The sequence below is a fragment of the Seriola lalandi genome, unplaced genomic scaffold (genome assembly GCF_002814215.2).
Source record: "Seriola lalandi dorsalis isolate HSWRI2012SDOR001 ecotype SW California unplaced genomic scaffold, Sedor1 jcf7180002054927, whole genome shotgun sequence".
NCBI classification, from domain to species: Eukaryota; Metazoa; Chordata; class Actinopteri; order Carangiformes; family Carangidae; genus Seriola; species Seriola lalandi.
The window spans coordinates 1,447,320-1,462,794 of record NW_019525479.1 but is presented as its reverse complement, the minus strand read 5'-3'; the positions used below and the strand labels follow the sequence as shown (position 1 = coordinate 1,462,794).

Genomic DNA, 15,475 nt, shown 5'->3' with positions numbered 1-15,475 from the left:
CACTGTTTGCATTTATAGCTAAGGATATGTACCGAAACAAGGTATTAAACAGCCCCGGGGCTAAAGACCAGAGTATCGATAGGCTCCAGCGTTAATGGCATTGCCTTCGGTACTTGAGAAATTAAGAAAATAGATTTCCTGTTTATTATTACGACAAATTTCTCTTCCACATTCAATCTCACCAACTCCGTTTCTGATTAAGACATTCGTCTATGAATGATGCATTTTCACTGTTCCCATCCCAGAGGAGAAACCCCTCTCCCTCTCCCTCTCTCTCTCTCTCTCTCTCTCTCTTTCTCTCTCTCTCTCTCTCTCTCTCTCTCTCTCTCTCTCTCTCTCTCTCTCTCTCTCTCTCTCTCTCTCTGTGCGGGGCGGGGGGAGCTTTGCACCGTGCAGCACAGAGACACACCCGGACCCTGCTGTTATTATCAATGGCAGCGAGAGATAAGCGCTTTACTGCTGCAGCCTGGAGCCCACACACAGTCAATTAAATTATACAAACATGGATTAGTGATGAAAAGTAACCAATAGCCATCTGATTGTTATGGACACGTTCTTTGTTCTGTTGTTTGAAAATAAGCAATGTTAATTCTGTTCTTCATTTTTGTTTTTTTCTTACAAAATGACAAAAAAAAGTACAGATAACAGTACCATTAAAGTACCAGATCAATAAGTGCTATCGATTAAAGTAGTAGTACCGTTAAATTTTTAATAATACCCATCACCAGCTAATACATTTTATATTATATAAATAGCATAAATGTGATATTGAAATTATGAAAACCTCCACAATCCTCTGTCAGATTTTCAACATAAAAAACAGACGAGATGCAGCAATGTTTCATTTAACTCTATTTAGATCTGAGACTTGACAAAAGCAGTTCAGTGATTATCTCAGGTTGGAGCTGACGGCTGAACACTGAGCTTCAAAAAATATTAATTAGTGAGACTTACCAGAATGAGATTGTGTGGTTTGTAAAAGTTGTTATGACTTGTGTACTCAGCGTAACTGCTGTACTAACTAACTACTCCCATTCAGGGGCATAAATACCAGACTGCAAAAGGTTCCTCCCACTCTCTGTGTGTGTGAGTCTGTGCACTTATATTACTCATCTTGCGGTGACATACAATAAATCTGTTTAAAGAGTCCCATTGTGGGGACACGACTTATATTTTGTGGACAAAAAGCAAGCTCCTATGATGTAAATCATTAAATTCTTTTATTTTATGTAAGACAATGTATAGTCCTCTGAAGTGGAAGTATGACTGCATGGGAGTGTGTGTCTGAAAAAGAAAGTGAAAGTATGAAACAAGCTTCAGAACAAAGAGACAAAGATCAGTCATAAAGATAAAAACTAAAGAATGTTAAAAACTGATCAAAGATAAACTGCTAATAGTCACTGTAGAAACCCTGAACACAGATTATGGTCATTACTCAGCCATACAGTTTCAAAAAGACAGTTGTTCAACTGGCTATTGGCCTTTCTACCGTAAAGTAGGTAGATAGTTGTAAGTAACAAAACACAAACATAATATTAAGGAATAAAAAGGATTGTACTAGTATGAATAAAACAGGAGATTAATTATAATCTTATAATTTAATTTTACAATTAAATGAGCATTTAAAAACATACATTTAAATCTTGCAATATTATAATAATGTATAATAAAATATATAAGAAATACAAGTTGAAAGTTTAATCAAGATGAAGTAAATTTATTTCTGAAGAAAATATACAGAAAATATTAAAATTCAACCCTTTTCAAAGAACAGGTAAAAAAAATAATATAGATATTTTTAAAACACATTAGAAGAGGAAAGAAAAGCTCAAGAGCTCAAGAAAATACTATTCAAAAATACATTCAAGAAATTTTGCCATGTATAAGTACAGAATATGCCAAAAATAAAACATGATGCTGTTTTACCATCATTTTGGGAATTTACTGAAAAATATTTTAACCAGATAAGATAAGGCTATTTTTGCAAAGTACAATGAAGTAAAATATAAGATGATAATGATAAAGACGAACACTTCTTCTCAACATGTGTTGCTGTTATTGTGCAATAATGAAAGGTCAGAGGTTGCAGTAGATTCGGTCTCGACTGGCTTCGGCTACAGCTGGGGAGACTGGGGCACAATTCTCACGGGTGGCAAACTGTGGCAAAACAATATCTAAAAATGAAATTTTACTGAGATGACAAGGAATGACATAAAACAACAGTTACAAGGATTTAAAGAATCCAGACTCAAGTAGTGAGGTAAAGAAGGTCACCTCCATGTTTCTGTGGTCTGACGGACCCCTGGTCGTCCGACCTGCGAATACAAAGCAGAAAAATCAAGTTCGTTTCTTCTGTTTGGTTGAATGTTTTACTGAGATGGAGTCAGATTGTAACTCACCATCAGACTCCCTCCTCGTCTTCCACGTGTAGAGGAGCAACACAACAGCAGCAAACAGCACAGTGACAAATAAAACCAAAGGCAGGATGTAACCTGGATGAGAGACTTAGGACGAGAATGGGGAAGAGGAGAGAAGAGAACAGTCAGTGAACATTTTACTGGTATGTTCACATTGTTTGACTTGTCGGATACGCTTACTCATTGTGTTGATAAAAACATAACTCAGGTGACATTATGTTTCTCACAAAGTGTATTTTCTGTTGCAGATTAGAAGTATATAAACATAATTTATAGGAAACGATGATACATCTTTATATGTTACATTTACATCACACATAAAAATATGTCCTATATCAACAATAAACTTTTGCATCATTAATCGGTTCCATGTTATGTAAACTTGTTTTAAAGATTCACATATAATATTTTAATATATGTATTTAGTTAAGGATATAACAGGTTGCAGTCTGCAGGTTTGAACCTTTAACTGTAGCTGCAGCTGCTTCCGCCTGCTGCTGCTGTTCAGGCTGCTCGACGCTCTCAGGGAAAACCGGCGCTGTGAACAACAAAACCATAATGCAAATCAATGACAATCACATTCATGCATAAATAATGATCATTTACATACTGTACTTAGGTCATGTTTGGTCCTAAATAGGCATTTGCTAACATTGACACCAATGAAAATCTACACAGCTAAATGTGTTTGTTGATTCAATGTCAGGATATTTAAAACATCAGCAGCTGTCAGGAAACTGTGAAAAGCTGCAGACCTGTTGTCACCAAAGACATGGAAATGAAACAAACAAGGCTGGACTAGTTTTCCAGCCTCTTGATAAAACCCACATCCACAAATTACTGTATATGTACAGTAAACTGTTTCTATATATGCCACCTGTAAATACTGGCAACTCCCCCAGCCTGGCCCGTCACACCCACAGTCAAGCCTTGCAGGATTTGGATTCTCTGACTGTTTACCTGAAATCTGCTATACTTTTTATTTGATCACTCAGAAAACAGTCAGCCAATCAGAGGACAGGCTCTGAGCCTCTCTTACACCGGAGTTTTGTGACATATTTAGAAATGGTCTGTAAGTGCACTGTATACAATGTGAGTGTGTCGTGCTGATGTTCAGCAGGTGTGTGTTAGTTTACGCTGTTAACATGCTAACTGGCAGGAAACAATAAGTACAACTGAGGCTGATGGAAATGTCATTAAGAATTTAGTCACAACCCAAACAGACCTTTTTGCTCAACTTACCAATGGCAAGAAATTCAGGTCAACTGCTTTTGTGTGCATATGTGAACAATACAGCTCATTGTCTCAAGGATTTACATTCCTATCGGATGCTTATGCAGCCCACCATTATTTCCAAAGTAGTATTCACCCTCAGGGGACCATGAATGGAAATTGAAATGAAGGAATGAATGAATCAAAAGCCAGGATCATAATCTTTTCTTCAAATTTAACCAAATACCTCAAGAATATTAAAAACATGAATCATGCTTTAGTTGCTGTGGGTGGATATTGTCAGTAAACAAATATTTATTTATATTTACATATTTAACTCTAATACAACTGTAGTTTTCTCATTATGTGGATAAAGGATGTGATCCAGGCAGCATTACATGACTCTCAATACGCTTACAAAGAAACTCACCGTCTGTGACCCTGATCTCAAACTCCCAGTATGAATCAGGTAAGAAAGGTCTTTCCAAACCGCACCTGTAGCGTCCTGAGTCCGACTTGTTCAGCTGTGTGATGCTCACATACAGATATGTAGAAGATACTGGAAAAGCTCCTTCTTTATATTTGATGGTGTATCTGCCTCTCTGAGCTACGCTGCCTTTGGTTTCAATGAGAATGTCTCCTGCTTTACATTCGTCCTTACAGAGGAACTTCTTCCTTCCAGAGAGAGTGAAGGGGCATGCGGCCATGACACTTTCTCCTTCAGCACGCACCAACGTGTTCGTATTGATGAGCCCGGTGTCTCCATCACAAAGTGCTGTGGAAAAGATGATGTGTGATTAGACTGAACACTGTCTATAGGTGAGTTGTTGTTGTAACCTATTATCTGTTTTAGTCCCTTTTTTTTATTTCTTAATGAATTAGTTAATTAATGTTCTCCTTGTATCACATCATAAAGCAAGGGTAACCGTATCAGCCTCAGTTACACTGGTTGTTCTACAGTGCAACAGCTGCAAAAGTAGGCCTACCTGTCTTTGTGTCACTTTTCTTTTTTTTTAATTGATTAGTAACACATTAGAGAATTACAAAGAAGTAGTGATGGGTAAAAACATTACAGTAGTGGCAGAAGTACTCCAGTGTAAAAGTCCTGCATTGAAGGTCTTACATAAGTAAAAATAGGCAAGTATAGTCAACAGGATGTTTTAAATCTTTTTGTTATGCAAACAGACCCTGTCATTGTTGTGTTGTATGTGTATTGTTTTATTATTGTTACCAATGCAATAATCTGTAAGTAGTGTTGGGTAGTTTAATCTATAACAGTCATCATATTTTATTAATTAATCATATTTTTTATTGTAAATTTCAACCAGAACTATAGCACAAACAGTGGAGTGAAAAATATTTCCTTCTGATTTGTAGTGGAGTAGAAATATAAAGTTGCATAAAAGCAGTAGTATAAAGTACCGGTACCTCAAGATTGTTTTTAAGTACTTCAGTTTAGGCTACGTATTTGTAGTTGCTTTCCATGACTGGAAAACACCAGACAATAATCAGATATAGTTGTGACAAACAGGTAATCAGCTCTCACCTGATAAGAAGCAGAACATCAGAACACGATGGATATTCATTCTGATCCTGATGGAGAATAATCAATAAACTGCGAGAGAACTGCCTCTGGCCCGGTCTCTGTCTGTCTGAACAATCAGGAAACTGAGGCTGCCCAGTTTAATGTCTCCCTTCCTTTCTGTGGTTTATGATGTGGTGCAGTGATGACTTTGTCATTTTGAATTTATAGTTTTGAATTAATAAGCAGAGACGTCAAAGTCCAGTGAATGTCAGCAGCCTCAGTCTGTTTAGATTTAAAGATGAACAAACAGAACACAATAAGAGACGTCCTGTATAGTTTACATAAAATGGTCTTCTAGGTTCTGCTGTTTAACACCCAGACAACAAATACCACACCCAGGGTAACAACAAAGTCATTTATTTTTAAAAAATACATCTAAAAAGTCTTCTTCGGCCAGTTTTACAGGCTGTTAACTGGAAACTTGATCTGGCGCCATGATCTAGAAATAGACCAAAATGACATCAGGTGCCTCTTTCACAGTTATCTGCTTCCCCATCGTGGTGCCACAGCAGAAATATGTGAGGAGGATGGAAAAGTTTTATTTATAGACTAAAACTATCAAACCTGGGCCACTTTTGGCAACGACTGATAATTTCTTTTCAGAACACTAGCCGATTGTCTTCGTTCAAGCAATGCTCTTACAGTGTATTTGTTTATGTCTTTAAAATCGTTTGAAGCATCAAGTTTTCTAGAACAGCTTTAAGCAAGTTTGTTCTGTAGATGATTCACACGGTGAAGTTCAGCAGAATCTGAAAAAAGGTGAGTTGATTAAAAAAATGATGGATATTGATGAATGTTGTAGAAAGCAGGACAGAAAAGGAATGATGATAAACCTATAAACCATTTTTCATGTTGATTGGACGTTTTCCTCGTGGCGATGAGGTGACGAAACGAAGTGGAGCGGAGAATGCCTCCAGTCTGGGAATAGATGGCTTTATCCAACAAAAGGTTAGACAGCTCCTTCTTACTGCTACGTGTTTACGGCTGTTTTTAATGAGAGGTAAAGTGTAACCAGAGCGAATTCAGACCATATACTTATCTAAAAGTACTAACTGTACACTGTAAAATATTAATTTCTCAATACTCAGGTCCTGTATTGAAAGTATTACGTAAGTAAAAGTCTGTAAGTAGAATCAGGGACATGTTCCTCAACTCTAGACACTAGAAAACATTGTGTTGTAGAAAAGAAAAAACAAACCAGATCTTCAATATAAGACCATCAAAATGAAAACATGTCTCTCAAAGAAATCCTGTTAATCCAGAACAAATTTAGTGAAGTAGATTTAACAGAAATGCCTTCATGTCTAGTTCCTCATTAACACTCTCAAAGTGTCCAGAAAGCATCAAGAAACAACCTCTCAAAATCTCCTCAGACTCAACAAACTCCTTTTATTTTTATACAATAGAAAGACGGATACAAAGCATGAAATAAAAAATAAATTTCATTTGCATGTGCCAATTTATAAACATCCATAACAGCAATGACAACAAAAACACACACACACACACACACACACACAAGACAGAAAGAAAACGAAGAGTAAATCAGAAAAAAAAACTAATAACATCAAGAATCTCTTTAAAAAAAAAAGAAAGAATCATATGTGTTGTCTGAGTGTGGAGTACATCTGATCACTATCTGCGTCTTGTTTGTGGAGGGTTTCATACATGGGTGAACTGAGGTTCTCGTATACGGGGTCTTCCAGTGTGGAGGCTCGGGCAGAGTCGTCATAGGGGACAAACTGAAGCGACAAGGAATGATCACACACCTGACATACAGTGGCAACAGTCCAGATATGTATCTCTTATATGGACATTTTGATTTGTTGTATAAAAGCATGTTGTAAAGTAAAAAAAAAAAAAAAGAGAAAAGAGTTACCTCCATGTTGCTGTGAGTCAAGGTTCTCCAGCATTTCAAATCTGTGGAGCAGAAAGTTTTCTTTGTTCTCAGTTTGTAATTATTGATGATACAGGTGACATAACAGGAAGTTAACTCACCGGTGGAGCTTCTTCTCTTCCATTTGTACAGGAGCAGGAGAGAAACGGCTAAAAGCACAATCACCATCAGACAAACAACCAGAGGCAACGTGTGACCTGGATGAGACGTGCGAGAGCGGGAACAATTAATGAATTAATTAAAAACATATTATAGATGCTCGCTAATTTGTTGCTGGTGCATTCTGTTGGAAGTAGGAAGAGACTGTTGCTATGGTTACTGTGGAGCTCTGGGAGGCAGTTATGGTGTTTAGGGTGATTGCTCCAGTAACTCGAGTATGGATAGTTGCTAGGGTGAAGTGACTGCTGAGATGTACGAGATGCACAAAGTGTTTGTTGATTCTAGTGTTACAGTATATTTATTCAAATATTACTTTTGTGGTAGTTTGGTTTAATTAAGCAGGTTTAGGGTTGAGCTGGTTAAAAAATACCTGGGTTCGTTAAGATATGTGTCTAACGAGTCCCTTATTGAATCTTTCATACACTTTCTCTGTTCTGTTTGTTTGACCTCTCTCTCCGACACTTATGGCAAAGGGGGGAATGATGACTTTGTATTAATCAATGTTATTGATTATAGACAACTCCTTTGTTTAAATTTCTACAGTTATTTTAGATAACTTAAGCAGGACGATTGCTCGGGGTTAAGTTGCCTTCTGCGACCTGTGAGGATGATGACCTGAAGTGGTGCACCAGTGGGTTTACATTCAGGTAACATCAAGTGCATTGTGCATATTATTTTCATTGTGTTGTTTTAACTTGAGCTTCTATAGATACACAGCCCATCAGTGAAGAGCAAATACTGCTTTCTCTCAGGACAGGGGTGATGAACGTCACAGAGCGGTGATAAAATATGTGGTAAAAGAATATTCATGGTTTGAGTGTGATAGATAATTAACATCAGTGTTATGCTTGACTGGCTATTGGTCCCTAAATCATAATTAAAATTACCACTTGTGCTATCAACGTGACGTGAACAAGCTGATTCTTAAATATCAAGTTTCATCTTTTGTTACACTAAAGAGTTGAAATTTGTTTTGTTAATATGCCGTATTATGTATTTATTTATTTAGTCAGATCCCCATTAGCCGCTGTGTTGTAACAATGGCTACTCTTCCTGGGGTCCCCCTGTTTAGGTGTGGTGACCCCTCTAAAATATGAGTGAACAATGTATAACAAAGCTGTAAGATTTCAAAAGGGTAGGTTTTATCAATAATAGGTAATACATACAATAAATACAGTAGATTATTTAAAAGTTTTTTCAGAACCCCAAAACTTTGAGTAGAAACTTACCACCTGTAACAATGATCTCAAACTCCAGGCACCTGTTTTCTGACGATTGTCTTCCTACACCACACCGGTACCGTCCAGTCGGACTTGGTCAGCTGTGCGATGGTCACATTGAAGAATCTATTGCTCCCATACACAATGCTGTATTTGCCACTCTTTGCTACTACATCAATGGTTCCAATGAGAACCTTTTTACAGTCCTCCCTACAGAGGAACTTCCTGTTTCGTTCAGCTGCACCCAAGGAGCATCTAATTGTGACATTTCCTCCTTCGGTGCTGCTATAATCTCTAGGTTCTCCAATGACGACGCTTCCTTCGCACAGCTCTGTTGAAAAGATCAACGGTGGACAGGGATGATCAGTTTGTTCTGCAGGTTAATGAGGGATCAAACATCACACCTGACAAAGAAACAGAGATGAGCTAGCAAAGTTTGATCAATCAAGAGACTTCCTCTTCAACTTCGACAACCTCCTGTACTCACCGTAATTGTGTGCGCTACAGCTGCAGCAATTAGTTCATTAATAGAAAATTAATTGGCAGCTATTATGATAATCAAATGATTGTGTGAATAATTTTTCAGGCAAAAATACTAAATGTGTTTTCAGCTTCTCAAAAATGTGACATTCTGCAGCTTTTTCTTGTCTTAACTTTATAGTAAACTGAATATTTTGGGTTGTTTCGTCCGCGGGTCAAACAAGACAAGACATTTAAAGAACAAGTAATTGATTATTTGAAAAAATAGATTCATCGATTTTGAATATTAGTTGCAGCCCTCGTGCTCTTGTGCAATGAAACATAGTTATTGAAGCTTTTGGTGAGCGTACTTTCAATTTGACCAGCCTGTAAAAAGTGGTTTGGATAATTTGGCTTAACTGTCCGTTTGTTTACTCAGGACATCGCTGTCTCAATCTGATCGGCCCAAGACGCACAACATGACTTAAGTGTAAATGCTGTTTTTGTTGTAGTGACATTTGCTTGTTTCTAGCTCTCAGCAAATTTAACTTGGTGACTACTAATGCAGCGTAACTGACAGAACAGACAGATGGCCAAAGTTATAAAGATAGGATTAAACCACAATTATAACAACATCCAAGACAATAACCCTGTTTGGACTGTTGGATATGCCATTACAATAACTTAAAAGATCCTATCATATACAGATTCTATACATAGTGATATTTTAGATCCATTAAACAATATTTTGGTATTAACTCTGAATGCAATGATTTCTATTTATAAGAAGAAGTTTCAAGGCCTGTTGACGCCACTGACTACGGAGATTCACTTTCTTTGCTTCGGTCACTATATCTGTCCACTGATCTAAAGGAAAGAGGAATTGGGTCTTTCTTTTTATTTTAGTTTTATAACTTTGCCTTGAGCAAAAATAACAGTGAAAATCTTCAGTTTCCTCTTTTTAGGAGCAAAACATGACTAAACAAACTGGTTACCATGGTTACCTTCAGCTTTGTGTGGCAATTTTATGCTAAAATTGTACATAAACTAACAGCCAATCAGAAACAAGTATTTCTATCTCCATTGTGTAATGAAGTACCCTGATGTGGACAGGGCAAAAGTAAGAGTTATTACTTCTCTAAGTTGAAATAACTCAGCAACTATTGGATGTGTTGCCATGAAACTTGGTGGTGATCTCCTGACACCACCAGCACATTGACATATTTGGCTTTTAGGGACATGTCTCGACAACCTTTGGATAGATTGCCTTGAAATTTGGCACAGGTGTACAAGATGCTCAGAGTGGGGAATTCTAATGACCTTTCCTTAAGCACCAACTTGTTGCCACTTTTCATCGGGAACCATCTTCAGGTCACAATTTAATTTTATCCAGTACTTTGTTTTATGACCACTTGAAATTTGTGTTGTAGTAACAATTAGCACATGCTGAGAGAGTAATTTCTTTCTTTGACATTGAGTCTTTTTTTTTTTTTAACCAAACCTTTTAGCAGAAATTGACTTATTAGCATTTTGTGACTTAGATCAAACTGAATTCTAATGATTTATGTTGTTTCGACGTGGTTATGAAACGACTATAGGCTGGACAATGCTTGAAATGAGCTACAGAAGGTCACATGACGTGTTTAACTACAACCAAGACAAATGTTCATAGCTGTTCTGGATGGCCCTGCTTGAAGGTAAAGCAAAAAGGCAGCTTGTCAAAGAGAGAGGTGAATTGTGATGTATTGTACAAATGGCCACAGATTCTCTTTGAAAGCATTCATGATGTTGCACTGGCAAAAAATTACAGAAGTTATTGAGTAAGGAATGGAAAAAAAAGACAGCTTAAGAGAGAGAGTTTAAAACCCTGCCTACTGTGGTGTCAGAGTTTTAGCAGTTTTATGATCTGACCGAAGTGTTAGAAGAATCCTGATGCCTCATGGGCAGATAATAGATACACGGGTCATAGCTGTAAATGATGCACTTTAATACAACAAAGCTGCATTAAAACCTTTGTGAAGCTTGTAATGTTCATTTTCATTTAGAGTGTGCCAGTGAGGCGTTCACCGAGTGTGGATCGGTGTAAATGCAGGTATTTCTACTCACCTCTAACTTTGATCTTAAAGTCCTGGAATACACCCAGTGTGGAAGAGTTGCTTATACCAAACCTGTACCGTCCCGCGTCGGACTGGGTCAGCTCTGTGATGGCTACATTCAAAACACCGTCATATCTAATGATGTATCTGCCGCTCTGAGCTCTTCTGCCGTGTGTTTCGATGAGCACGTCTCCTTCTTTGCACTCATTCCTACAGAGGTACTTCCTGCTTTTTTCAGCCTTCATAACAGTGAAGTTGTGTTTGAAATCTTCTCCTTCAGTTTTTGTAAAAATTGTCTGTGCATTGATAAGACCAGTGTTTCTATCAGACAGTGCTGTTGAAGAGAAAAAGTAGTGGTCAGTAGCAGTTTCCTTTATATGCAAACTGAAAGCCGAACTTTTATAACGTTTTTAAAATGTAGTTTATTGTAGTTGCAATGACTGTATCAACTTTATCAAAAAATAATGCTTTTAGGTTTATAAACCTATGAAGCAGTATGATGCAATATACTACTTACTACTACTACAGCAATTTTCAAAAACAGAGATTACAAAGTATTTCATAAGGTAAAGAATAAGACAAATACAAAGTCATATAGGCAATAGAAAAGTAAACTGTAAAAGCTTTGGATCAATTCATACATACATGCTACATTCAAACATACATGTTAGATTATTAATGAAAGGTCAATAAGTAGAGCATTTTCTGTCACTGCTGGACCTTATTTAATAGCTATAAGCCAAGGCACAAGCAAAATGCCAAAATTAAACTCAAATGTGAGAATTTGCTGCTTTTTCGGTTTTATGTTATTGTAGATAAGTCAATTAATCAATTAGTTGACTAACTTAAAATTAATCAGCAACTATTTAATAATTGATTAATTGTTTCAGTCAATTTTCAGCTAAAAATTACAAATTAATTCCCTAGTTCCCCAGCTTTTAAAATGTAATGTATTTAGCTGTATGAATCCATCACCTCAAGGAATGGGCATTTTCACTTTTTGTGCCATTCTATAGACCAAAGGATTACTCAATTGAAAAAATAATCAGGAGATTAATCAATAATGAAAATAACTGATAGTTGTATCATTAGTAAATTGAATACTATTAGTTGTACAAAACAAGCAATCTGATACAAAACCTCTGGCCCTGGGAAATTTCAAAGAGCATTCATCACTATCAACAACTGAACCATTAAATCAATTAGAAAATACTCCACAGATTATGAAGATATTACAACTGAGGCTAAAATTAAACAGTGGGATGCTAATAAATGCAAACAAAACAATATAGAAATTGTCTGTAAGCATTAAACAGTTCTAATATTTACACAAATTAAGGACAAATGTGTAAAATATGTAAAAAGTATGTACGGGAGCGTGTACCTCAGCTTTAAAGAGCATACAGGTCATCATGCCTCACCTGATAAGCAGCAGAAGAGCAGAGCATGGTGGATATTCATTCTGAATTTAATCCTGATGAAGAGAAATTAATCAACTGCAGGAGAAATGTTACCACTTTACTTTCCACTGTGTCTCTGATGAATAAACAAACTTAGTTCCTCACTTCAGCTTCCACTAAATTGCTCAGTGAGGTTGTGGTTAAGTTTTTATTTCAACATGTTTTCCTGCTCTCTCACCCACTCCCTCTCTTGATTCTCAGAACTGAGCTTTAGGTAAATGCTCAGGTACTCAGTCATTTTGCTGCATTAAAACTCTTACTTCCTGTAAACAGTTTATTGTAAAAGTTCACTACAGCAACCGTTGGTCATTCAGACCTTTTCTCAAGTTGAATAAATCTGAATCTGGAGATTCTGCCTCGAGCCTCCACCATCAGGTCGAACTGCTGTCTGACTCATAACTGACACCTGATTAGACTTAGATTAGTGAATGATCCCTTCCTTTACTTTGTCCCACACAGTCCGTCAGCAGAAGGTGCATCAGATAAAGGACCAATGATGTTCAAAAAAGGAATCGCACACATTTGCGCTGAAAGATTTTATGTTAAAAAAGTGTCCATTCAACAACGGCACATCCTATGTGAAGGTAAAGTAGAGCTGGTCCTGGTCTCTGCTGGCTGGATCAAGGCTCTGGTATGTGGAGTCGCCCCAGGTGGCTCGATCCCAGTTTTCATAGGTGACAAACTGATGAAAACAAATGCGCACACACACACACACACACACACACACACACACACACACACACACACACACACACAAAGATCCTTTTATCAGTGCATAATTAAAGAGGGATTTTCGAAGCAAGTACTAATCTCAATATATGACAGCTTCATAAATCTGATTTATTTGTTTCTATACGTGAGCACAGAACAGAAACAACAACGTTTGATCAGGATCCCTCAGGTAGCTGGTCGGGTTGTCACTTTTTCAAAAAGTCAAACAATTAGATGTAATTAGTTGGAACTAACTCGAACACAACCCACATAGCTTAATGCATCCACCATCCCAACAAAGCCGATCCGTCAGAGTTCAGAGCGTGTGTCTTACACTTTAGTATAGTTTTTTAAAAATATTTTACTGTGTTGTCTTATATCTTATGTTGGTTGTGACTGGTGACTTGTTGTGTAATCCAAACGGTGGAAGCAGCAACGGTGATGAAATAAATCGGTTGTATTGTCGCTCTTGTTCAGGACAGTTCTCCTGCACAGTTTACACACAACAGTCCTCTGATATGGGTTAGAAACATCGCCATACCTGTGCTCTTTGTTAACTATGTGCTCATCATCTTCTATCACGCTTCTGGTTTTGATTCAACTGAACACACCTGTTAAATAATTGGCTGTTTGCATGTCACTCGTATAACGCTCCATTATCCTGGGGTATGATAGGCTGTTTATGAGCCAGGGAAGGAGCACGCTTGAGGTTTGTTCATGCAATCGTAAAACTATCTATTGAACAATTTTCTTGCTATTGAAGATGTCTGGTTTTATCGCCCAGGCCTAGTCACCTGCTTTACATTTGTTTTGCCATTTCTTGTGAAGAATCCAAAATACTAATAGAACAAGTTAATAGTGAATCTTACGAGCATCCACTCCTGGACCAAGAGTAAAGTCTACTCAACTATTACTGAACTATTTTAAACAGTCTGAGGTGCTTGTAGGCTCTAAAATTTGAATTTAACAGGTCATTACAGTTTATTCAAACAAAAGTTTTAATTTGACATAAAAGGTGAGTAGTTGAAGAGTAGTAAAGAGGCTTAATGCTAGTTCTTGGTGAGCAAAGTGTAGTTTTTTTTTTACAGTGTAGTAAGCCATTGCAGAAGCTGAGGGTGAGCGTAAAAGCACAAAGAGTTTAACAAAGTCACCTCTGTGTTTGTGTTGTCTGACTTTTCCCTGGCGTTCAAATCTGTGGAATAAAAAACAATAAAGAAAAGCTTGAGTTAGGTTTGTTGTTTATTTTAGTCAGATCAATATTTCTAATGAGAATGACGACCTTTTTGTTTCTGTGTGTGTATTTGTACTCACCATCACTTCCCTTATTTATCTTCCATTTGTGAAGCAGCAGAATAAAAACAGCCAAGAGCGCGACAACAACAGCAACCAGCGCCGCACATATGCCCACAACCAGGGGGTAAGCCAAGTGTGACACTAAAGAGGAGAGTGGGGGAAAGGGGGGAGAGAGGGAGAGAGAGGGGTTGGTGCAAAAAAAAAAAAAAATTAACTGACCAAACTAAAAAGATTTTAGTTTAGGATTTTGGAACTGGTAAAAGTTTCTTGTCAAGTTTCTTTCTCTGAAACAAAGAGTCTTTAAGCAAGACCTCAAGTTTTATGAGGAGATTAAAAGGAGCATTTCACAAACCTCTTTGCTACAAATTAGTGGTGTGGACTTCAGAGCTTGAACCAAACCTCTACTTCTTCAATTGTGATAATTCGTCATCCCACACTTTATGGAAGTGCAATACTAAATAGCTGGAGCTCTCTAACAGGAAATGGGTAAATTAAATGGAAGGGTTGTTATTGCATTTCTTGTAAATGTCCAGGAGAGGGTGTAGTGCCTATGCAGAGAAATGCGTGGTTAGTAGAAGGAGAAAACAGAGGCAGTCAGCAGAGTTTGGTCCAACTCTGGTCCAGAGAATGTACATTTTCAAGGTATTGGTGTGTTGCAACGCACGCATAAACACAGTGCACTTTTTCCAAATTGGAGACTGCAGATGAAGTGATGTATGAAATGATGATGAAGCCCATGAAGCTACATTTTCTTTTACTCAAGTGAAGGGACATTTGTGTGTGTGCCATACCTGTGTATACCCAAATCTACGTCCGCTGGGTGCTGGTGATGGATTGCTGGTAGCTTAGCCACATTTATGTTACCGTATGTTAGCATAGTGTATTTGGGTTGACTTGTTGGTAGCTTTGCCCTGCAGGGTTTATGATTCTGTAGGTTTTGATCCTCCATGAACTGTACTGTACCTG

At 37.4% G+C, this 15,475-nt stretch overlaps 1 protein-coding gene and 1 pseudogene across 2 annotated transcripts; both read right to left on the bottom strand.

Annotated features, from left to right (window-relative positions):
- Positions 1–1,790: 1,790 nt before the first annotated feature.
- LOC147817633 (uncharacterized) lies at positions 1,791–5,345 on the bottom strand. Its single transcript, XM_087170075.1, has 6 exons — positions 5,176–5,345; positions 4,060–4,404; positions 2,881–2,955; positions 2,400–2,504; positions 2,275–2,315; positions 1,791–2,157 (listed from the first exon to the last, which is right to left on the bottom strand). The coding sequence occupies exons 1-6, from the start codon at positions 5,213–5,215 to the stop codon at positions 2,077–2,079; spliced, it is 687 nt and encodes a 228-aa protein (XP_087026201.1). The 5' UTR covers positions 5,216–5,345; the 3' UTR covers positions 1,791–2,076.
- Positions 5,346–6,578: 1,233 nt separating this feature from the next.
- On the bottom strand, positions 6,579–14,646 carry LOC147817632 (polymeric immunoglobulin receptor-like; annotated as a pseudogene). Its single transcript, XR_015436201.1, has 7 exons — positions 14,368–14,646; positions 12,467–13,187; positions 11,056–11,379; positions 8,500–8,821; positions 7,213–7,308; positions 7,094–7,134; positions 6,579–6,956 (listed from the first exon to the last, which is right to left on the bottom strand). The product of XR_015436201.1 is annotated as a polymeric immunoglobulin receptor-like (transcript).
- Positions 14,647–15,475: the final 829 nt, after the last annotated feature.